The 23,235-nt window shown below is 36.4% G+C and overlaps 6 protein-coding genes and 1 non-coding gene across 9 annotated transcripts; 5 read left to right on the top strand and 2 right to left on the bottom strand.

The window, feature by feature from the left end:
• The first annotated feature begins 3,935 nt into the window (after positions 1–3,935).
• TRNAQ-UUG lies at positions 3,936–4,007 on the top strand. Its single transcript has one exon. It is a non-coding gene; the product is annotated as a tRNA-Gln (tRNA).
• A 266-nt stretch (positions 4,008–4,273) lies between these two features.
• Positions 4,274–7,964, top strand: LOC17881075 (long chain base biosynthesis protein 2a). The gene is made up of 12 exons (XM_006287551.2): positions 4,274–4,629; positions 4,754–4,819; positions 5,020–5,108; positions 5,303–5,448; positions 5,524–5,648; positions 5,755–5,848; positions 5,939–6,102; positions 6,302–6,463; positions 6,750–6,876; positions 6,999–7,165; positions 7,280–7,387; positions 7,548–7,964. Exons 1-12 carry the CDS (start codon positions 4,504–4,506, stop codon positions 7,641–7,643), a joined length of 1,470 nt encoding a protein of 489 aa, XP_006287613.1. The 5' UTR covers positions 4,274–4,503; the 3' UTR covers positions 7,644–7,964.
• Positions 7,965–8,000: 36 nt separating this feature from the next.
• LOC17881422 lies at positions 8,001–9,387 on the bottom strand. Its single transcript, XM_006289579.2, has one exon. It carries the CDS (start codon positions 9,037–9,039, stop codon positions 8,182–8,184), a length of 858 nt encoding a protein of 285 aa, XP_006289641.1. The 5' UTR covers positions 9,040–9,387; the 3' UTR covers positions 8,001–8,181.
• A 770-nt stretch (positions 9,388–10,157) lies between these two features.
• LOC17881300 (poly(A) polymerase I) lies at positions 10,158–13,321 on the top strand. The gene is made up of 14 exons (XM_006287430.2): positions 10,158–10,343; positions 10,411–10,504; positions 10,641–10,742; positions 10,834–10,931; positions 11,009–11,092; positions 11,198–11,334; positions 11,446–11,518; positions 11,614–11,659; positions 11,744–11,853; positions 11,946–12,053; positions 12,122–12,181; positions 12,273–12,334; positions 12,434–12,749; positions 12,824–13,321. The coding sequence occupies exons 1-14, from the start codon at positions 10,263–10,265 to the stop codon at positions 13,031–13,033; spliced, it is 1,581 nt and encodes a 526-aa protein (XP_006287492.1). The 5' UTR covers positions 10,158–10,262; the 3' UTR covers positions 13,034–13,321.
• A 364-nt stretch (positions 13,322–13,685) lies between these two features.
• LOC17881322 (coiled-coil domain-containing protein SCD2) lies at positions 13,686–17,378 on the top strand. The gene is made up of 17 exons (XM_006287370.2): positions 13,686–14,220; positions 14,299–14,471; positions 14,617–14,698; positions 14,786–14,827; positions 14,905–14,967; positions 15,210–15,259; positions 15,357–15,384; positions 15,487–15,561; positions 15,641–15,751; positions 15,832–15,892; positions 16,015–16,131; positions 16,230–16,342; positions 16,463–16,523; positions 16,622–16,666; positions 16,768–16,808; positions 16,921–17,050; positions 17,140–17,378. The coding sequence occupies exons 1-17, from the start codon at positions 13,909–13,911 to the stop codon at positions 17,274–17,276; spliced, it is 1,641 nt and encodes a 546-aa protein (XP_006287432.1). The 5' UTR covers positions 13,686–13,908; the 3' UTR covers positions 17,277–17,378.
• LOC17881112 (DNA-directed RNA polymerase III subunit rpc6) lies at positions 17,268–18,309 on the bottom strand. The gene is made up of 2 exons (XM_006286495.2): positions 18,151–18,309; positions 17,268–18,070 (listed from the first exon to the last, which is right to left on the bottom strand). The coding sequence occupies exon 2, from the start codon at positions 18,052–18,054 to the stop codon at positions 17,362–17,364; it is 693 nt and encodes a 230-aa protein (XP_006286557.1). The 5' UTR covers positions 18,055–18,070; positions 18,151–18,309; the 3' UTR covers positions 17,268–17,361.
• A 93-nt stretch (positions 18,310–18,402) lies between these two features.
• LOC17881891 (dual specificity protein phosphatase PHS1) lies at positions 18,403–23,093 on the top strand. 3 transcript variants are annotated; one of them, XM_006286951.2, is made up of 11 exons: positions 18,403–18,579; positions 18,727–18,804; positions 18,901–19,043; positions 19,172–19,373; positions 19,520–19,696; positions 19,816–19,976; positions 20,471–21,560; positions 21,704–21,850; positions 21,968–22,195; positions 22,322–22,479; positions 22,594–23,093. In XM_006286951.2, exons 1-11 carry the CDS (start codon positions 18,538–18,540, stop codon positions 22,949–22,951), a joined length of 2,784 nt encoding a protein of 927 aa, XP_006287013.1. In that variant the 5' UTR covers positions 18,403–18,537; the 3' UTR covers positions 22,952–23,093. The 3 variants fall into 3 exon arrangements, with proteins under 3 accessions (XP_006287013.1, XP_023635817.1, XP_023635818.1); XM_023780049.1 differs by lacking the exons at positions 18,403–18,579; positions 18,727–18,804 and having other exon boundaries at positions 18,936–19,043; positions 19,177–19,373; XM_023780050.1 differs by lacking the exons at positions 18,403–18,579; positions 18,727–18,804 and having other exon boundaries at positions 18,952–19,043; positions 19,152–19,373.
• The last annotated feature ends 142 nt before the right edge of the window (positions 23,094–23,235 follow it).

The following is a 23,235-nucleotide window of genomic DNA, read 5'->3' on the forward strand; positions in this document are numbered from 1 at the left end:
ATATATCTTTTTCCTTTTATATAAATGTTTTTCTTATCTGACCAATGAATGATGCAAAAGAGAAAGGTGCATAGGAGAAATCTCCATCGAGTGTTATGAAGACGTCATATAGGGTAATTGAATGCTTTATATTCCAAACTTTTTGGCAAATCATGGCTAGCCATGTCCATTGTGAATCGTGACCTGGTATTATATATCTCCCATGCAAATATCATAATATATTTTAAAACATGCATGGAGATAACGAGTACGTCGTCGGCTTTATCAAGAGGCCCCTATATAAAAAGAGAAAGATTTAAAAGATAGATTGAAGAGGATATGAAATGATTGGCAGGATTTATTATTGTCACAGTGCCACTAGATATATATCACCATTTTTTTGAGATATATAATTTTAAAGTCTAGGAAAAAAGTTTTGAATGATTAAAAGTTGATGTCTCCTCTTTTAAATTATGAACTTGAATGTGATTACTAAATACTAACGAATGTATACGTATGATCATAAAATAGTTCGACGTTATATCTATGCATTAACCACCAATGAAATCATTTTGTTTTCTTCTAAAAACGTAATTATTTAGGTTTTACAGTCAAAAAATTTAAACCTATACAAATGGTCCTACTGCAGAAAAATAAAAATATGGTAGCATAAATTGTAACAAAATATTATAGTGTATTCACTCGATCAAAACGTTGAAGCTAAAAGAGTTAGACGAAATGATGATGATATTGAAGATTTTTTCTCCATAAGTTGCTGAAAAATAAAGGTGATTTCAACTTGAAAACACTAAATTGCTCTAGACTTTTAACTATAAGTGTTTACCGAAAATTCAAGGATGATTCGTCAAAGGCAGAAACTCAAAGTCCTTGATTACATACTACAAAGCAAGATTTGTGTCTAAAGATTGTTACCGCTGTGATAATAAAGATTGAATGAGTGTTTCTCAATTTCGTTGTGAACTCAAACAATGAATATATACATATCCTATACATATATGATATATCTACATATATAGCTCAAATGCTAGCTTAAGCAACAAAATACTAATGCAGATATATACAACTGAACCCAACTAACCTTTACGTCAGTTATAATATACACGTGTAAGCAAAAAGCCAAATTATTCGGGAACAGATAAAAAGGTTTTACAATATTGAAACAACATATCATGTTTCCTGCACCAAAAATAAAAACAAAGACAATTTTAAGAAAGCTAATCACGTCGAATAATTCATCGCCAGTACATATATTATAACTCTTTATGCTACTGTAATTAAAGTCATGTAGCAGTTTTCTATAATCATCATATATATACTACTATAATTAAATTTAGTTAAAGTTTTATCTGCTAGAAATCATATATATGTCAATGATTCAAGAATTAGTTTCTACTTTTCCTACCGTAAAAAAATTCTATATATTCGACAAAAAAAAAAAAAAAACAATCCTTAAAAAACAAAGTATCATAGTATCAAAGGTACACTGACCATGTCTAACTTACAAGGCCAGGTCATGACGCATGAACAAAAGTAAATTTATGATCGAGTTAATATCGTTTTTTTTTTTTTTTTTTTAAATATGTGCACAAACACGTCTTTTATATCACGATGATTTGTGTCATTGTAAAAGATGTTTACGAAGTGTTCTTTGGGTTTTAGCCAAAAAAAGATGGTTTCTAATCAAACAAAATTATTTTTTTCTTTAATAATCAAAAATGTTCTAATAAAAAACAGGAGATAAGATTTACATGTAACGTGGCGATTTTTTTTTGTGTGGAGTGATATATCTCTAAATTATTGAAAGCTTTATTGGACAATATGTGAGTGATGATTCCACTCCCATGTAAAGAAGAATGAGATAATATCAGTATTTTGTTTTTGTTTTTCCATTTTTTTTTCTTTTTTTTTCGCTCTTTCTCTTTTCACTTTTCTTTATTCTATAATTAAAACTTTTTTAAATTTTTTTTATAACACTATGAATGTACAATGATGTTTGTCTTCCCCAAAATCTGATAGAACCCTTGGCAACTTGTGTAGTTGTTGTATACTTGCCTTTCTTGTTTTTTTCCAATATAAATTACGATATAATGCCAACACACTCTCAACTTTGTTATACTGAATAATTGAATTTGTACATTTTATTTCTTATATTTATATATTATCTTTTGCCATCCACTCTTAAATTGTTTTTATTTTTTAAAAAATATTAACACTAATTTGTCTTATATAAAAATAACAATATTTAATGGTCCATTATTTCTACAGTTAGAAATTAATAACAGACATATGAATATATACGTTTTGCGGGAAAATAGGAATATATGAAGTATATTGTACATAAATAATATAAACAGTTTTTTTATTATTATTACTAACTTGGTCAATAAAAAATTACCGCATATTTTTTATTAATTATGACAAAATTATCTTCTATACGATATAGCAGGCTATTTGAAATATGGTTCGTCAATCATTTCGTCAGACAATTTACATAATCCGATAGAATATGAAATTATGAAGTAATAAGTATCATGAAGATATATATCTTCATTTCCATGATAAGGCAAAAACGTACGTTTGAGCAATATGGTTCCATCCTTTGGCGTTTAGTATAGAGTTGGCCGGCAGCTTTGGTGCACCACCATTTTTTCTTTTCCCTCTTCTTTTCAAAAGTTATATACTATTATCATGCATGTTGCTAATTAAGTTTATCTGCTCTATCAAACTTATAATAATTCAGATATGTATACGAAAATCATCAAAGATTTAATTTAATACTTTTATAGGAAAAGTTGTTTGTTTTATCATTTTATGTCTTTCTAGGTGTATGGACGTATTTAAACGATGCTAATTAAGGTTTATCTATTCCTTGATTTTTGTTATATTATGCAAATTAAATTAGTTATTTATTTGGGTGGATGAAGTATAATCTGGATGATCTAATTTCAATTAATGACAAAAAAAAAATTAATTTGGTTCATTTTTTTCTAAACGTACCGGATCAAAATTGAAAACCCAAACCGTTTTTTCCTACATGTTTCAGTCTGTTGCAGCTTTGCAGATATGGTTGGTGTTCATACGAAGAGTAGTAATTATATATACAATTTGGTTATATTGAATATCAAAACTAGCTAAAAGTCATATATAGTAACAAAATCAAAATAAGAGAAGGAAGAATTGGTTTCTCTTTTCAATTCTCTTGGTTGATTCATATATGCACGATGAAAACATTTTTTTTTTGTTTCCAAAAAACCGATTTGATATTGTATTTATTGGACGGATGCAAGTTATGTAGCGTATCTTTTGATAAAGAAGATATAACTCTTTTGGTGTCAACAATGACATATCCTAATTCTTAGAAATCCTTATTTGCATGGCTGCTATAGAGGAGAAATAATATTTTTCTTTCTTCAGTAGTCATTCCAACATCCACATGTATTCCTTGATGCAACATAATGCCATCGAAAACAGTTTGGTACGTAAGAGGGATTTCTAAAATCTTTTAAGAGTTGTTGTTAATTAGAACAAGGTCAGCTCAAATACTATTAGGGCGCCCTAGGTTGAAAATGTTTTTGGATTTTATTTATATAGTATTAAGTTTTAGATTTCTTTTTGTATGACTTCAAAGAGTACTGAAAAATTATTAGGAGCCCTTTTTTTTATATACTAAATTAGTATATTATATGTTATTTTTAACAAAATTATTATTTTTTATTAGATTTTGTGTTAAGATCTCGTATCGTCGTATTTATCGTTTATATTTTAAACCGTTCTTAAATTAGACATTAAATCTATTACCAAATAATTATTTTTATGATTGATGACAAAAACCCGGAAATTGAAAAACAAAATAATGCTATATCTTATTCTAACTAATACAAGACTCACGAAAACTTAAAGGAATAGATATAATTCTTTTGCTAAGTAAAGCATCCGGTTCTATGGTGTAGTGGTTAGCACTCTGGACTTTGAATCCAGCGACCTGGGTTCGACTCCCGGTAGGACCTCTTTTTCATTTTAAATTTTTAACTTGTATGTTTTCTAGCAAATAGCCATTACATTTTTAGGCCTTGGTTTTGTTATTTTGGTCCAATAATTTTTACAACCATAAAGCTGATCCGATCCATTTAAATTCTATTTAGTTAAGTTAGTGGGCTCTAAGGCCCAATGAATTATTTTGTTTTTAAATATTCCTGAATTATCTGTATTGATTAATTTAAATATATAAGTCCTATGAAGAAAATAAAATAAAGAAATAAAAATGGTTTTTAGGATCCGATCCCTTTCTCTATCTGCCGGAGGGGAAAAAGATTCCAATTCAAATCTCTCTGTCTCTGTCTCTTTCTTTCAACTTTTCAATTCCGGAGAGTCGAAAAATCTCCAGATCTCCTCGCTAAATTCGTTTTCCGATTCGGTCTAGCGACGGCGAGCTAAAGGAGGGAGAGAGAGAGAGAGAGGAGAAGACAAGTTGATTGACCGGAGAAGAAGAAGACGAAAGCCGCCATGATTACGATCCCTTATCTAACCGCTGTATCAACCTACTTCAGCTACGGGTTGCTCTTCGCTTTTGGCCAGCTCCGTGATTTCTTCCGCCGTTTCATTGATTGGTGGCTCACTAGCAATCTCCATGTCTGTTTTCTCCTTACCGTCTCATCTTTCATTTCATTCACAATGTTGTTAGATTAGATGTGGATCAGTGTACAAGATTGTTTAACTATATTTGCTTCCGGTGAATTTGTTTTTGTGACTACAGGGATACGCACCGATCTGTTTGGGGCATGAGGATTTTTATATTAGGCGATTGTATCATCGGATTCAGGTAATCTCATCATCATCATCATCATCATCATCATCATCAAATCCATTTCGTTTCGTGGATTCTGTTTGAAATTTGATTTGATTATATTGGCATTGTAATTATGCAAGCTCTAAGAATTGGGAATGTTTCTGTGTATTAGTTCCGTGTGTTGTTTCGTGTTTGCTGTTTGATGTCTAATGTTAATCTCTGTCTGCTTCTAGGATTGTTTTGAACGACCTATATCAAGTGCACCTGATGCCTGGTTTGATGTGGTCGAGCGGTACTCTAATGATAACAACAAGACGCTAAAGTGAGTGTTTCTATCAGCACTTTTAGCAGCTAGCTTCTTTGGTCCTCTTTTTGGGAGAATATGAAATGAATGAACTCGAAGGAGTGATACTTCTTGAAAATTTTCCCTTTAGAATCTTAATTCTGGGAAGCTTTGAAATCTGCATTAAGAGTATGCGAAGAAAGTTTGTAAACTTTGGTGTCAACTCTGTGCAGGCGAACAACAAAGACTAGCAGGTGCCTCAATTTGGGATCGTACAATTATCTTGGGTTTGGTTCTTTTGATGAATATTGCACACCTCGTGTTATTGAGTCCTTGAAGAAATTTTCCGCAAGTACATGTAGCTCTCGTGTTGATGCAGGTATTGTGTCCTTGCCTATGGAGTCTGGAAGCATTTTTGGCTCTGCTTCCTGACAAACTTGTTTTCTGCCATCAGGAACTACATCAGTGCATGCAGAACTTGAGGAATGTGTTACTAGATTTGTCGGAAAGCCTGCTGCTGTTGTTTTTGGCATGGGTTATGCAACAAACTCCGCTATCATTCCAGTCTTGATTGGAAAGGTATGCAAGGGCTTACCTTTTATCAAGGAAACCTATGTTGTTTGTTTTTCAGAAACCCATGCTTAAATTTTTTAATAAATTTTTGCTTGTGCTCTCTTATACACAGGGAGGGTTGATAATAAGTGATTCTTTAAACCATAGTTCAATTGTCAATGGTGCTCGAGGTTCAGGAGCCACTATCCGCGTTTTCCAGCATAACAGTAAGCATTTTTGTCTGGTGTTTTAGCTCCAGAGGTTATTTCCTTAAACTGGATGGCTTACATGTATATTCTCTTGTTTTTGTTTCTTAGCGCCTTCCCATTTGGAACGAGTTTTGAGAGAACAAATTGCAGAGGGTCAACCTAGGACACATCGACCATGGAAGAAAATTATTGTTGTTGTTGAAGGCATTTACAGCATGGAGGGGGAGATTTGTCATCTGCCCGAAGTTGTTGCCATATGCAAGAAGTATAAGGTGAGCCAATATTCCTGCATTTCCGATTGTGAGAATCTGTTGACAACTGAAACCATTTTGTGTGCAAAACCTCCCTGAAAGAGTAAATTTGATTCACTATGTGCCACATTCAACATTGGCGAGCGATTAAGGAACTCTATCGACTAAATTCGAGCTTTCTGGTGTGATACTTCTAACTTATCTTCTGCCCTCGTTTCAGGCATATGTTTACTTGGATGAAGCTCACAGCATTGGGGCAATTGGTAAAACAGGGAAGGGTATTTGTGAACTCCTAGGAGTTGACACAGCTGATGTGGACGTAATGATGGGAACCTTCACGAAATCTTTTGGGTCTTGTGGTGGCTATATTGCTGGATCGAAGGTTAGCAAGTGTTTACATTTACTGATCTTCTATTTACAAATTTCGGAGGTCTAACCTTGTTTTGGTAAATACTGAGATTTTAGTTAACCTCAAAAATAATTTAGATACCCGTAACTTGCACTCAGATGTCAAAACTTTCTTTGAACCTGTCGAAATGACAAAGATAAGTATATAGCTGACAGCTTCGGCCACGTACATACCATGTGATGCTTAAGTAAGTTGTACACTTCTCAAATTCAACAAAAGGCTAATCAATTTATTATTATTTTATCTTCAACTTCTTTAGGAGCTCATCCAATATTTAAAGCATCAATGTCCAGCTCATCTTTACGCAACATCGATACCAACTCCTTCCGCGCAACAAATCATATCTGCTATTAAAGTTATTCTGGGAGAGGATGGTTCAAATCGAGGTACTCTAGTTTCTTTCTCATTATGTCATTTATTGCACTTTTTTAAGTGAAGTGACTGAGCACAATCTATCTAGTCAGGTATACATTACCTAAACACTAACATACTTTCAAATACTGAACAGGGGCACAAAAGCTAGCAAGGATACGTGAGAACAGCAACTTTTTCCGGGCTGAACTGCAGAAGATGGGATTTGAGGTACTTGGAGACAATGATTCCCCAGTCATGCCGATAATGCTTTACAACCCAGCAAAAATTCCAGCTTTCTCAAGAGAATGTCTGCGACAAAAAGTAAGTTATGTTTACTCAAATCTATGTATCATTTGAGAACTCCAGTATTGCAAAGTACAACACAAAGTAAAGAATTAACTTGTGGGTGCAATGTAACCTTGAAACTCTGAACAGGTGGCAGTGGTGGTCGTGGGTTTCCCAGCTACACCATTACTGCTGGCTAGGGCACGTATTTGCATATCCGCATCTCATTCAAGAGAAGATCTTATAAAAGCTCTCAAGGTAAAACCTTGCATTCTAGTTGTGTTTTTTCTCTCACAAGTACATTCAATCACATAAGTCCTAAAGCACAAAAGCAAAGAAAGGGCCTAACCTGTGGTAGAACTCTGTTTCAATGCTAGTCAAAGTTTTGAATCAATGTGTGTCTTTGTGTTGGACACAGGTTATAAGCAAAGTAGGGGACCTAAGTGGTATTAAATATTTCCCGGCGGAGCCGAAGAAGATAGAACAGACGAAAAATGACATCAAGCTGGATTGAAGAATAAAACAATGAAATAAGAGATGCATCCAGGAAAACGCAAGCAATTGCGGTGTTAAGTGTTAACTTCGGCTTTCCGCACAAATCTGATTCGCAGGGTTCAAGCCATTCCCTCTCTTATCAAAAACCCAACCCTAGAGTCAGTCCTCCTTTCCTCAAGTGTTGACTTGATGCAACGGCATTTATGTGATTCTTCTCCATGTTATTCCAAGAGTTTAATTGTATAGTAATCTCGTTGAATGATGTCAGAGTTCTTTTATAACTCCGAACAACAACTGCTGCTTCCTCCTATGTTTGTTAAAAAGATTTTGGAGAAATGGTCACTAAGTTCCCAACCATAAAAGTACACAATAACAATGAGTTAATAATCCTTCTTCATCATCATCCTCTAATATTACAACAACTAACACTACTATGACTAATTGTTACATCCAAACAAAACATCCAAATATTGAAGAAAATAAAGAGCTTCAGACATTGCAGCTTACATTGCCAATGGCTGTCACAAAAAAAAAACAAAAACAAAAACCAAAACTCTTCATGAGAACTCCCTCCCAAGCTTCTGAATCGCACAATACATCTTCCTCCTAGATCCAACAGCATTGATCCCCATGTCTTTAAGATCCTCCAATGTCAACAATGGTAAGACTTGTTCATCAACTTCATGCATCTCAAACATAGGCCAATATCTCCCTAACCCTAACTCTTGTAACCATATCTTAACTCCTTCTCTTCCTCTTCCTCCACTTTGCCAATCTCCCGACAACTCAACCTCGTACCTTCTCCTATTCTCCTGCGTTTGCTCTTTCATCGGACTCTCCGAATCTTCTCTGCTAAAATCCCTAAACCCTTCTTCTCCCAATTCATCTTCATCTTCTTCTTCCTCTTCCTCTTCTTCTCCACTCATTTTCTCACCTCCCTGCTCTACGCCATCGTTTCTCGCCGCCCAATTCGACCGAGCCCGCTTCGCCGAAGCTGTATTCGTCGCAGCCGTCTCTCCACCGGACGATTTGACCCATTTCTTAACCCGCCAACTCCCAATCGCAATCGGATCTTCATCTAGGGTTCCGGTGTTCTCATACCCGGAGCTCAAATTCGTCATAGTTCTCGTCCTCGACGAAGACGTCGTCCTCCCACTCTCTTTTCTGTTACCACCACCACTCGGCCTCCATTTCGGCCGTCGCACGTGCGGCGAATCGTAAGCCGCAACCACGTGTTGGTGGTACTGGTCGCCGCCGATGTCTCCTAACCTAACGCTAGGCCTTCTCAATCGTTTCGATCCGACTGAAACTGCTGCCGCGGCGGATGTTTCCGGTGCTTCACCGGAGGTTATTAACGCCGGCGGGATAAATCCGCCGTTAATCTGGTGACCTTCTACTGACTGTAGCTCGGCCATAGTCAAGTGAGAAACGGAGAGAAATCGATGAAGCTTGGGAGAGAGATTTTGAGTAGGTCTTACTCAGTTTCTTCTTCTTCTTCTTCTTAGTTTCTTACTCTGGAAGAACCATATCTTGCTAAAATGCGCAGTATTAGGTTTTTTTTTTGTTATCTGGAGAAATTGGATTCGCGAGAGAGAGAGAGAGGATCGTCCTCAGAAGGAAAGCAAAAGAGAGAGAGAGAGAGGAGTTCAAATAGTGGACACGTGTTTGTGGAGCTCTTTGTAATTTCGGTTTTTACTCCTTGTCATTTTATTTTATTTTACCTGATAACACATCCTTAATTACATAAAGTTTATCTTTGTTTCTGTATATGTTTTGACTTTTTTTTTTTATAGATTTTTGTAATGAATCCATTTTGTTGTTTCCATAAATATTTAATCATCAATTAATCATCTGTTTATAGATTTGTTTCCATAAATATACAATTTTCTTATTAATTAGGTAATATTGTTCTAAAAAGAACATTCCCTTTTGACTACTAGCCAATTTGGTTGGTTTATTAACCATCTTCTTTGATAAATCCTGCACAAAATTTCGAATTGAGGATTTTTCTATCAACTCAATTTTAATGAGTTTGACATACATACTTCACCAAAATTTATACTTTACAAATCCATGTATTTGATATTTTTAAAATTGCATTTAGGAGTATTTTATGACAAAACTATGAGTATCTTTTAAGCATAAACACATAACTTTCAATGATTTTTGTTTTCTTCTATATTTAAAAGTTGGTTAACAACATGATCAAAGTTGTGAGATCGATCATTAAAAACAAATTTCTACAAAACAACAAACATTTACAATAATAAGATTGCTATGCTGTTTAACCAGCTTAATACCTTTTGGTAAACAGTAAACACTAACCAACCATTATCATTAAAATATAAGTATTTCCTGATAAACATTTACAAGAATAAGAATTCATAGAAACGACAAGATGTTCTATGGAGTAGCATTAAAACGACAAAAGTTTCTTTTACCAATTGGTCACACGGCGCGTGATGAGTGGCGCGTGGAATCGACCAAAAACCCTTCCCTCTCCGGACCGGCCTCAACCTCAGAAAGTAGAAGAAGAACCTCCTCTTCAAGCCTCTCTCTGTTGCTGCTCTTTTTCAATCCACTGAACTGATAAAAGTTTGAATACCCCATGATGAAATGTTGAATCTTTTCAATTCCCATGGTGATTTCCAGTGTGGGTTTCACTTGCAGATCATACAATTTCCCTGTTCGTACTCTCCAGTACCACCGCTTATGGAAGGTGAACTCAGTAACATCATTTCTAAACATTCGTCTTCTTTCTTAATTCCGGTTTTTTTTGCTCTCAGATTCGGTTCAACACTGTTGCTGCTTCAATTGAGACTATTGATGATGGTTTCACCAAAGACGGTGATCGTCAAGACAAGGTTTCTGTTGGAACAAGTAAGCTTAACTCCATGTTTTTACTAGATTTTGTCATGAATTCATTGTTCTTATTCATTTTTCTTGGAGTTATTCTTAAACTAATTCGATTTGTTTCTTATCTTTTGGCTTGATTTGATTGATTTGGCAAATGAAGGGGACTGTGAGTGGAAGCAACTAAGTTCGAAAGACCTTGGAATAAGCAGTTCAATGATTGCAAAACCCACTAGAAAAGTGCTTAATGGCCTTAAGAACAAAGGTTGATGATAGTTTCCAAAGTCCTTAGTTTTCTCTCTAAGTTTCAAAACTTTATCTAACTATGTATCTCATGTTGTTTATGTAATCTCTAGGACATGATGTTTACCTTGTGGGAGGCTGTGTACGGGATCTTATACTGAAACGGACACCAAAAGACTTTGATATACTCACCTCTGCAGAGCTTAAAGAGGTTGGTCCTCTTTTTTTCTCACTGTTTACATTATCTCAATCTGATTCTAAGTATTCTTTGGCATCGATAACGTTTAGGTGGTTCGGACTTTCCCAAGATGTGAAATTGTTGGCAGAAGGTTTCCTATATGTCACGTATACGTTGGAGATGATTTAGTAGAGGTTTGTGTTTTTTAACTAGTCTTTTTATTTCTTTCAAAAACAATATATGCATAGCAAAAGGGAAAAGCTTATGTTTTTGAATTTGACTTTCTTTCATGTGAGTAGGTTTCGAGTTTTAGTACCTCTGCACAGAATTCCCGGGGAAACATGAGAACTGAACTTAAAGAATCGAGTGGCTCAGATGGTGACGAGGACTGTATCCGTTTGAATAACTGTTTGCAGCGTGATTTCACGATTAATGGGTAATCTTGTTAATGCTTCAGTGATTTGTTTTCTCCTTGGCATCCCAAATTCATTAAAGTTTCTCCTTACTCATGTCTCTTTGTGTGTTTACATTGTTTTTCCTACCTCAGTTTGATGTTTGATCCATATGCCAAAGTGGTATATGACTATCTGGGAGGAATAGAAGATATTAAAAGAGCTAAAGTGTGAATGTATTCCACTTTAATTTGCTTTCAGATTAATTTCAGACCATTTTTGGTGACTTCACATTTATTCTCAGTGTGTTTCTACAATCACAGGTTCGAACAGTTATTCACGCGGGCACGTCTTTTCAACAGGACTGTGGTAAGTTTGTTAAAAGAAGATACAATTTTCTTTGTAACCTGTAGAGTGAAAACTTATCAAGCTCATCATTTATGATATTTCCAGCTCGGATTCTTCGTGCAATAAGAATTGCTGCGCGTTTAGGTTTCAGAATGTCCAAGGAAACCGCTCATTTTGTTAAGAACCTTTCTTTCCTAGTACAAAGACTTGACAAGGTAGTCTCACATTGCATCATATATCCTCCAAAGAAATATATGCTTTGCATATTGTGCTAAGCCTATATCGTGTTCATGGATGATTCTGTCAGGGAAGGATCTTGATGGAAATGAATTACATGTTAGCTTATGGATCAGCAGAAGCTTCTTTGAGATTGCTGTGGAAATTTGGGATACTAGAGATTATTCTACCAATTCAGGTAAATGGAATCAGAGAAGCTTATTATCCTCCAAAGTAATGTTTGTCTATCTAACTTTAATTTTACAGGCAGCATATCTTGTACGCAGTGGTTTCAGGAGACGTGATAAAAGGACTAACATGCTTCTGGTAAGAAAGAAAGTGTCTCTTAGATAGTTGTAGATGTGTTTGTCGTTTAGAACATCGAGTCAAGAAACTGAAGCTAAATTCTCTGATGCAGTCTCTCTTTGCTAATTTGGATAAATTATTAGCGCCTGATAGGCCTTGTCACAGCAGCTTATGGTAATATAGATCCTCATTTGAATTCATGTCTTTTCTTATGAATTGCGCATTCCTCCATTCTTCTTAGGGTATTATATAATATCTGAAATTTTGATACAGGATAGCAATCTTGGCGTTTCATAAAGCACTTGCTGATCAACCTCGAAGTCCTTTAGTTGTAGCTGCGTTTTGCCTCGCTGTTCACAACTGTGGAGATATTCTAGAAGCTGTGGAAATCACAAAGAAGATCACTAGGGAACACGATAGAAGCTTCATCGAGCTAGTAGAGCCCGAGGATAATCTCGACTTCGAAACCCTGTTGGACGAGGTCATGGATCTTGATGTTTCTATCAAAGATGCCTTAAACCAGATGACTGATGGGTATTTTATATCGAAAGCTATGGCAGCTTACCCTCAAGCACCGTATTCAGATATGGTAATAAACTCTTGAAAAATCTTAACAAGTGTTTGAAATTGATGGTTGATATTTGTTTTTCTTTTTTTCCTTAGGTGTTTATACCGTTGCAATTGTACCTTAGAGCAAGCAGAATCTTCGAGTGTGTGAGAAAAGAGGAGACACAAATGGGATTTGAGGCGAAGCAAGGAAGCAAGATCGAGTATGGTTCGTTACTTTCAGGGGATTTCCCGGAAACAAGGCATGTCTTTGCGAGGGTCGTGTTCGATACTGTCTTTCCTTTAAATCCATCTCGAGAATTGTAAAAAAAATCTTTTGAGTCCTTAAAAAAGCTTGGGACACCAAAAGACTTCTTGGGAGGTGGAGAAAGTAACCAGGCTTTGATTTTACAGATATCTTTCTTTCACTTCGAGTCTTCTTCACTTTTTTGGCGCGCCGGAGTTCGTTAGGCCGTTACATGAAATGACATATTAGTCCGTATGATTTGCGTTTGTTTCTTTACCATTTCAAGTTTATAAAACTGTAAATAATTGAAACTCCTACGGTAAAAACAGAAAATTTGCTCCATTCAAATGGATTTTCATAGTTTAATATTGTAATCGTTGCAGATAATCTTTTTCTAGGCCTATTTCTAAGACTAAGGCCATCATTATTGGAAGGCTTTTAAGTACTTGAGATTTGTTAAGAGAAGATTTCTCTTAACCTTAAAAGCATTATTTACCTTAAGAGTTTTCCAATAATAATATGTCTTTACTGAATCCTCCATTAAAGGTTAGGTCTTGTTTCTAGATTGTTGATATTATTTATAAGATAATTTAAGTAAATTACTAAATTATTTTAGATTATGTTTCTTAAAAGAAAATAATAGTTTACCAAACTCAAAAATAAAATGTATTAAAACAAAGAAAGTTTGACATCAATTATTTTGAATCCTTGTCCTAAACTAGTTTTAACTTTTAAAGTACGTCAGAAGTAGTCATAAAGTAACAATAAAATCAAATCTTGCAGTTGACTAATAAAGGGTCTCCCCCATATTTTTCTCCGGCAAATCTTAAAAACGCATGTGTTCTTCTTCTTCTCCGCACTAAACGCCGTCGTTTCTTTAGTCTCCAACATTGTTTTTAAACTGCTTACCAAAATCCCTCCCACACGCAAATCTTACAAAAGCTCTTTTACGCTGATGGATCTCACGAGGGCGAGGAGTCCAGTGTACGCTCGTCAATGGAGCAGATCATCTAACGGAACAGAATCGAGATCGCCATCGATGTCTCCCGCTCACCGGAATCAGCTCGGTGGCGGTGTTGGTGGTTTATCCACCGTTAAACGGACTCAGAACGTAGCCACTAAAGCCGCGGCTCAACGGCTAGCCAAGGTTATGGCTTTACACAACAACGATGATGATGATGATGATGACGAATTCAAATTCGCACAACCTTCTTCTGGAGCTATCAACGGTTCCTTCGCTCGCCGTAATCGATCTCAGTCACCTGCGGTAATTAAAATTTAAGAATCGTTAATGGCGGCTTGTGGGATTTGATTTTTCTCATTTGTGGCTTTTATGATTAATTAGTTAGGAAGAAACATAACAGAGCAAGTGAGTTCAGTGCGTTCTTCATCTACTGGAAGACCATCAACGTTTGGTAGATCCTTAGCTCCGAACGCGTCTCCTGTTTGGATGCCGTCGTTGAAACCTCCGGTGATTATTCCTCCAATTGATCATTCATTTAAGGGTAGAGATCAAAGGTGAAGAAGAAAAAAACAAATTATTTCACTTTGAATTTGTCAAACTTATTGTTGTCTAGCGAACATGAGTTTTTTGTTTTGTCTGAGACTCAGACTCTGAGTCATCATCACTCTTAATTTCACAAAAAAAATATGACGTTTTCAGATATTTTGGTGATTTAGCACCACCCGTAGTAAATTCCAGAGATAATGGGTATCAGCGAGAAGCTTCAGCTCTTCGTGATGAAGTATGTAGACATTTCTTTTTGTAGGTTGATGCTAAGAAAAATTTCAGAAAAATTTGACTTAGAGGCTGACTTTATGTTAATTTGCAGGTGGATATGTTACAAGAGGAGAATGAGATTGTACTGGAGAGGGTTAGAATTGTTTTATATATATAATCTATCCTTCTCTGTTTTTTTCTTTCTTTCATAACAGTTGTTCTGGATTACAGCTTTACCATGCAGAAGAAAAACGTGTGGCAGCAGAAGCCAGAGCTCGAGAGCTGGAGAAACAGGTATCTATTCACTTTTCATTAGTATCTTCACTGATATCAGTATCATAAGATTTAGGGACAAACCAAGCGAAGATGCAGACATTTTTGAGGCCATACATACATGCAAATGCAATGAACTTTATACTCTATGTTTAGGAGAATTAGATTCCATGGAATTTGCATACATTTAACTTGGAATGACATGTAGGTATTTGCATCTAGTGACAGATTCATTTGTTTTTTCTTTTTCCTTGTCCCAAAAGGTTGCTTCTCTTGGAGAAGGAGTGTCTTTAGAAGCCAAATTGTTAAGTAGGTGAGATCCTGTGATCTCTTTTTCTTTATTTTTTCTTTTATCTTTCTCTTATTTAGTATATACGACAGTGCTCATGATAAATTGTGATTTTCTTCAGGAAGGAAGCGGCATTGCGGCAAAGAGAGGTTAATTAGTGTGTAGAGTATATATATGAGAAGTTAGAGATAGACATTCTTTGAAGCCTATAAATTTAGACTGATTGGCTGGAATAATGGTACCTGCGACAGGTTGCTCTTAAGGCTGCTAACGAGAAAAAACATGGGAAAAAGGAGGAACTTGATTCCCTCCGCGCAGAACTTCAGGTAAGGTATACTATTACTTTGGTTTCATAGTATGTGTGTTATTCTAATCTGCATGGTGAACTCATGTCTTTGTGTTCAGAGCCTGAAGGATGAGGTCGTAACAGCAGCCGAAAGGCTTCAAGAAGCAGAGTCAGACGCAAAGGCACTTCGTACAATGACTCAAAGGATGGTTTTAACACAGGACGAAATGGTATGTTGAGAAATCCCCAGTCTATCACTCATATATATTAAAAGATGTCTGATTGTATTGAAAATAAAATGATCATCTAGGAGGAAGTAGCCTTGAAGAGATGCTGGCTTGCCCGGTATTGGGGTTTGGCAGTGCAGCATGGTAAGTGATGAATCCATTTTTATAACTTAGTTTTTCTTTTCCGTGTTAAGTTTCTGAACTTAAGAATGTGTTCTCATGGTACAAAGGCTTATATTTGCTTTTCCTGTGGCTTCCTTATATAGGCATTTGTTCTGACATAGCACTATCAAGGCATGAAAAGTGGTCTGCTTTGGCCCCTCTTCCATTTGAGCTGGTCATTTCTGCAGCACAAAAGGCCAAGGAGTTATCTCAGGATGAAGGCTAGTCTAAATATTTGCTATATTTCTAAACCGGACAAGCTTTTGCTGATACTTTTGTCTGCATCATCTTTACTTACCAGCCTTTGGGATTTGATCAGGTGGGAGTGATCAGAGCAAAACTGCCAGAATTTCAAGTGATCTGACTGGAGAAGGAAATATCGAAAGCATGCTTTCAGTTGAGATGGGTTTGAGAGAACTAGCATCCTTAAAGGTATCTACCATTCTTTCTGAAATAACTGATGTCATCTAACCTTACTACATTTATAATGATGAGGTTTCCCTTGAAATCTCCAAGAGCAATTTTAAGTTTTCATATCACAATTAAATTTAGGTTGAGGAGGCTGTTATGCTTGCATTCGCACAAGGGAGAACACCGAGTTTTGTTCGTCAAGGTTTGTATGCTATATTATCAATTAGTACACAGAGACATAGATAGTCATATTTTTTACTAGTCATGGAGATTTTAAGTCTGTTTTCTCCCATCTCACAGATTCTTCAAAAGGTCATGGAGAACTCAGGTTTGTAGAGACATACGGTAAGTGAAGAAGTCTCCATGAGAATTCAGATATACACATAATATCACATCTGCAACTTAATGAAATTCTTACTATGATATCACAAATTTCTCAAATGCAGAGATAAAAGAAGGGGAACAAGAAGATGTTGCCTTTAAGCAGGTAATTTGTTTAGCCAATAATTTGAAGCCATAAGGTTATACTGTCACATTTAGTTGGTATACAATGGTTGGTAAGTTTATTTATACGTATGTGATTTGGTTTATATATGCAGGCGTGGCTGATGTACTTCTGGGGTAGAGCCAAATTGCATGGTGTGGAAGAAGACGTTGCTGATGAACGCCTGCAGTTTTGGATCAGCCGTAGCGAAGGAAAATCCCCGACTTCTCAGGATATCGTTGACGGTAATAAACTTATTCAAATGAAATTTCCCAATTATCCCACTTTGTGATTCTAACATCAGACTAAGGCTAAAAACATATTCCCTTTTCAGTGGAACGAGGTTTGTTAGAGCTAAGGAAACTAGGAGTAGAGCAACAATTGTGGGAAGCTTGTCGCAAAGAAACCGATCAGCTTCTTCCATCTTCTTCTCCTACATCTACTCTCTCAAATCACAACCTCAACTCTTAATTTATACTTTGTAGATATCAATAGCATTCTATTATGTAAACAAAACATCTTAAAGTATTATTAATCCCCAAAAAAAAAGAGAGAGCTAAAACTCTAACCATTTCTGGAAATAAACACATGTAGTAGGGGAGATAACACCATCAGGTGTACAAAGCCCGATATGCGGACAAGCACCGCAAGGAATCGAAGCGAAAGCTCCACCTCGGGCCTCACCATTACCGGATTTTTTCCCGGTCAGCTTGTAGCAAACTTCTCCAATCCTGGTAGAAGCAAACTCGTTCAATCCATTGCTCTTAACCTCCATGATCTGATTATCCAAAACCAAATTCTTAAGAATCTCCTTAGTCTGATCAACACTCAACTTCTCCTCCTTAACAAAATACCCACACATAACATCCAAAGTAACAACCCTATGCCTATGCCTCTCCAAAATCATCACACACTTGGCTTTCAAATCTTCGATCTTGGACACATCAAGCGTCCCATCAATGTACCATTCCCCACCTGTAAGTTCCTTATCAGGCTCAAACTCCATAGCTAGAAAATGTTTGTGACCTTTGTTGTTCATGGTTGGTATTTCTTTGATGAGACCCTTCTTCTTGAGAGATTGGACTAATCGAGTAAACATAGTTGGTGGGATGGTTTTATCGCCTTTCAACTCGTACATAGTCGCGCCCGCACCTTGCTTGCTTCGAATCATATCCAGAAGCTTCTTCTCGTGTGCTTCGTTCGGATCACGTCCCGATAGTTTCGGGTCTGCACGCTTTCGTTTACTCATCTCTCCCAATGTCACACTGCAGAAACGAAAAAAGGATAAATCTACAAGAAGAAGGTGATAAAATCGATGATTTGGTGAAGATCAGATTCAGTTTACCTCTATTGGCGAATTCAGAGAAACAGAGAAAGCCGTCAGTGATTGGGACAGATGAAAAACCCTAGCTCGATTTTTTTTTGGGTTAATAGGAAAAAAAGATATTTATGGTTTGATTAAATTGGGAAATAAGCTTACGAATAAAACATTTAATTTCCATATCTCAATATTAATTAAGATATATTGCGACTTCCTCTTCATAGATAATACAACATTTTGTGATATTTATGGTTCCATATTAATTTGAGAAATAAGCTTACGATAAAAAATTAAATTTCCATATGAAGATTTAATATCTTGCGACTTCCTCTTCTCTTATACAAAGCTGACATTTGAAGAAAAAGACATTTCTAAAATTAAAATCAAAACTGGTCAGACGAAGCTTTTTCAATGGCGGAAGCTGAGAAGAAGCGAGATCATACATTTTCTCAAGTAACCCTTTCTTTTTCTTTCCACCCTAAATTTAATAATCTATCATTAGTCATCCCCACATTTTTTTCTCTGATTTCGTAGAGCCCAGATTTTGAATTTGTTTTCTCTCTGATTTCGGAGAGATCTGATATTATGGTGATATCGCAGGAGAAAGACGAAGAGAAAGATCTCTACCTTGGTCACGACGAGCACGAGTCTCCTCTTCCACTCACCGTTACTTCTCGTGTAAATTGCTAAGATCCTTGATTCGTTTTAGACCCTTTCAGGGTTATAGAAAGCTTCGTTAGATGATTAAGAAGCTTTTGGAATTTTTTTTATCAGGTTTTGTACATGTTGGGAGATATAGCATCTGGTCCAGCTTATCGGTTTACACAATGGTTGGATTTAGTTCGTAAACGAAGTGCTACTTACGGATCCTCTGGCTTCCCTCACCGCCTTCACCGCATCGATGATATGGTCACTAGGTTAACACTAAACTTTGCTATTGTTTTTGGGATCGTTAGAGTATAAGAACAAGGTTTCTAAATTAGGACATTAGTCTTCATGAGAAGAAGTTTGTTTGCATTTGACAGTTGATAGGCGAATTATCCAGTGCAGGAGAGAGGAATGCTGATCCTAAAAGTCCACCAAGCAAGCAGAGTTCAGAAATTAGTTTATGGGAAAGGCTTGGTAAAGCTTCTATTGTGGATATCGACTCGAGCTGTTTTTCGTGGAACATGTTGTCTTCGCTTCACCATACTGAACATAGTAGTAGTACTGATCATTCTGAAGAGGACCAGAGTAAACCCCTTGAGGTATATTATTATTTCCTTATTATCTTGGATTGGTAGATTGAACTGAAAAAACTTCCATCAACCGAATCATACAAGGATCTTTTGGCATCATATATGTAGATGAATTTCTTATGTATGCGTTGCTTCTTTTCTTGTTTCATGCACAGGTTACTGTGAATTCTGGCGGAGTTGTTTTCTTTGCCCTGTTCAATAGTTCCAGCTCTGAAGATGCTTCTCGAAAGGAAGAAGCAGCCGTTATAAAATTTGCTTCATCAAGGATGGCTACGCAGTCAGAACGTCTAGGTTATGAGTTTTCCAAGTGGCTAGGGGTGCAGATTCCCCAGGTGCTTCTTTTCTTTTATGTATTTCAAAATTTGTAGCATTAGTTCCCTCCTTTCACTTCCTTAAGTTTTCTTTACTACTTTTTCGTTTTTCGTAATGTGGATCTATCATCATGAGACAGGCTAGAGTAATTCATAGCTGTAACCCTGAGTGGACACTAATCAAAGAAGCAACCGAAAAGGCACAAGCCAAAGCAACTTCGGAGGGAGATGAAGTTGGTGAAATGACATGTTCAGAACTTCTGGAAGCCCTTGAGCTCAGCCGTTGTCTTCTCTTAATGAGGTGAACGCACAAGATTCATCTTTATTCTTTTTATCGTTTCTCCATTTTAGACTTCGACCATCAAACATACTATTGACTGTTTTCTTGTTCCTTTGCTTTAGTTTTTTACGAGATAGTTACCCCGACCACGTCCGGTGATTTTAAAAAAGCTTGAATATACCATCTAATTTTAGATTTTTCAGAAAAATTAAAGCTGGTATGTTCATTAGACAAAAACATTATATTTATAAAAAAAAAATATGAGGTGGAATCATTTAATTGGCTATAATTTGATAACAATAGTTTAACAGAAATCTAGTCTTGTCTTAAATGATAATAAAGATGAGAGAAATAATTGAACAGAAATCTAGTCTTACCTAATAGGATAATGTGAAAATCTAGTCCTACCTAATTGGATAATTTAGGCATTGACCTTATTCCACATTTTCAAATTTACAATGTTTGTATAGAGTCCCTCTTTTAAGCACTAGATTCTCAATTTTTTTTTATGGCAGTTATGTTCATGGATGTCCAATGCTGGAGAGCATGAGTAGTTTTGAAACTGAAGAAAAAGCAGAGAGAGCTGCGGCCGCTCTAGGGAGAATTTTGGTCTTAGATCTAGTAATTAGGAACGAAGACAGATTACCTTGTCGTCAGCTGAGGTGGCGTGGCAACCCGGCAAATCTGTTATTAACAGATAGAATTGTGTCCTCCACCAAACATCTTGAACGCTCATTTGAAGAAGCTTTTGATTCCGCCATCAAACGGTACCATCCAAAGGACTACAGATCCATTCAAAGGGAAAGAAGAGCTTCATCCGTAGATAGCAGATCAAGGTTGAGTATCAGTGATCAAATGTTAGTCTCACAGTCGTCTGATTTTTCTGATATAACGGAATCACCTAAATCATATGACACTGGTTTAATGAGTCCAATGTCTGATAGATCAGTAGCTGCTGATTTTCACCTCGTTGCCATAGACTCGGGTGTTCCACGACGGCCTCCTGCTGGAAAACGAGCAAGCGACCAGGAAATTTATCCAAGATTAGTTGAGCTACTCCTCAATAGTAGCCAATATTCTTCAAATTTGTTACATGAAATAACAGAAGGAAATTTAGGACATCCACTGGCTGAAGTTGGTGAAGAAATATCTAAAGTTCGATCAGTAGTAACACCAGTTGTACGTGAGTTCCGAAATGGTTTTCTTGCTGGTGTCAGGGATTTGCAAGAGTTTCACATCTTCCTTGTTACCCTTCATCAGAAACTAGATGTGTTGCTTCGGGCATTCTTTAGTATGATGGACAAAACAATGTATGCAGATTTTGACAGAGAGGATTATGCTGTTCCTGAATCACCTTCACAAATTCATGGGCATGAGATGACTCATTATCCATCTCCCTCTAAAGATCGGGTGCCTAGTGATATTGATCACAGTGAGGCAGATATGCAGAAAGCAGTACCTAGGACACCAACTTCAGAAAACAAAGAAGATGCTTGTTCGCCTAAGTCACGAGAAAGTTGGCATGGAAGATACAATAAAGGTGGAGAATCTCTTAGCAGTCAGCGTTTGGCAGCAAAGCTTCGCGACTTTCATAAATTTGCAAAGGTTAGTCTCTTCGAGCTATGATTACTATGTTTAAATCAGTAGATTTGGTTCAGTTTTTAAAATATAAAAGAGCTTGTCTTCTTGGATGGAAATTCTTAGCAAATTTCTCTTCATTCAGTCTGATAGTTTTCGTGGTGGTTCAGATTGATGCTGAGTCTAATAAAGAACTAGACCAGTGGAATGAAACATTGCGGAACGAAGTTTTGAAACTCTGCCAAGAGAACGGTTTCAACACTGGTTTTTTTGAGGGCAGTGATAATAACAGTTGCACTGATGCTTACGAGCTAAAGGTATGATGGGATTTTGTTATTTCCTTTTTTCCTGAAAGTGATCTTCATTTTAGAATATGTTTTTTGGCAACCGAACTTAAACTTTGTTTCTCTTGTTTGCATTCTCATTTATAACAGGTTAGACTTGAGCATATGCTTGAGAGGATATCATTGATTTGCAAAGCGGCTAACACAGAGAAACCATCAATGATACAAGGTAATCTTTTTATCGGGGGAGGATTAGCTGCACGGTCAGTTTACACTCTTCAGCATATAGGTATAACTCATATTCTATGTTTGTGCGCAAATGAAATCGGGCAATCGGATACTCAATACCCCGATCTGTTTAAGTACAAAAATTTCTCAGTAAGTGAACCTTTCTTCTCTGACGCTTGATTATGTGATTCGTTACCAAGGCATTGCTAAAATGAATTTATAAAAAATGCATCTATAAAGATGAGAGTTCTCTTCTTGTGTCTTCCCTTTGACCAGATAACCGATGATGAAGACGCAAAGATCGAGAGCATCTTTCAAGAAGCTCTCGATTTCATCAACCATGGCGAGGAAACAGGTGGCAAAATTTTGGTTCATTGCTTTGAAGGTCGGAGTAGAAGTGCAACCGTAGTGCTTGCTTACCTAATGCTCCGAAAGTAAGTTTTTGGGGACAATTAGAATTTGTTGAAACATGATTCAAAGTATGAAAATCAACAAAAAATTCTCCAATTCTTCTTCTCATTTGTTTTGCTGGTGGGATTAACAACCAGGAACCTCACACTTTTAGAAGCATGGAGCAAACTAAGAAAAGTACATAGACGAGCTCAACCGAACGACGGATTTGCCCGGATCTTACTTAACCTCGACAAGAAATGTCACGGGAAAGTGTCGATGGAGTGGAGACAGAGGAAACCGACAATGAAAGTGTGTCCAGTTTGTGGTAAGAACGCAGGTCTAAGCAGCAGTTCTCTGAAGCTGCATCTCCAGAAATCTCACAAGAAACTGTCTTCGGGAAGTGTTGACAGTGCAATGAACATGGAGATTCAAAAGGCTTTGGAGGCTCTTCAACTCAGCACTGGCCGTGGGTCAAGTGCTAGCCCCAATTCTTTTCAGTCCCATTCTGGTTAGAGAGTTCGATTTAGTTTGTTCCGGTCAAAGTCTCTAATCGAACATATTTTACTTTCCGAGAAAAAACTGATCTGTTTTGTTTCTTCCTTAAACAGATCTTTGTATTTGGTAAACAACTAAATAAAAAGTAACTTCACCTGAAGTTAACAAAACAAATATTAAAAAATATTCTGTGTAAACAAAACCCAGTAGATTTTTTTTTGGAAAATTTCTACAAAACGAAATAAAATTGAAATGCGAATTTGTAAGTTTTCATTCATCACATTTCATTTCATTAAGTATAA

This window comes from Capsella rubella, unplaced genomic scaffold (genome assembly GCF_000375325.1).
Source record: "Capsella rubella cultivar Monte Gargano unplaced genomic scaffold, Caprub1_0 scaffold_6, whole genome shotgun sequence".
NCBI classification, from domain to species: Eukaryota; Viridiplantae; Streptophyta; class Magnoliopsida; order Brassicales; family Brassicaceae; genus Capsella; species Capsella rubella.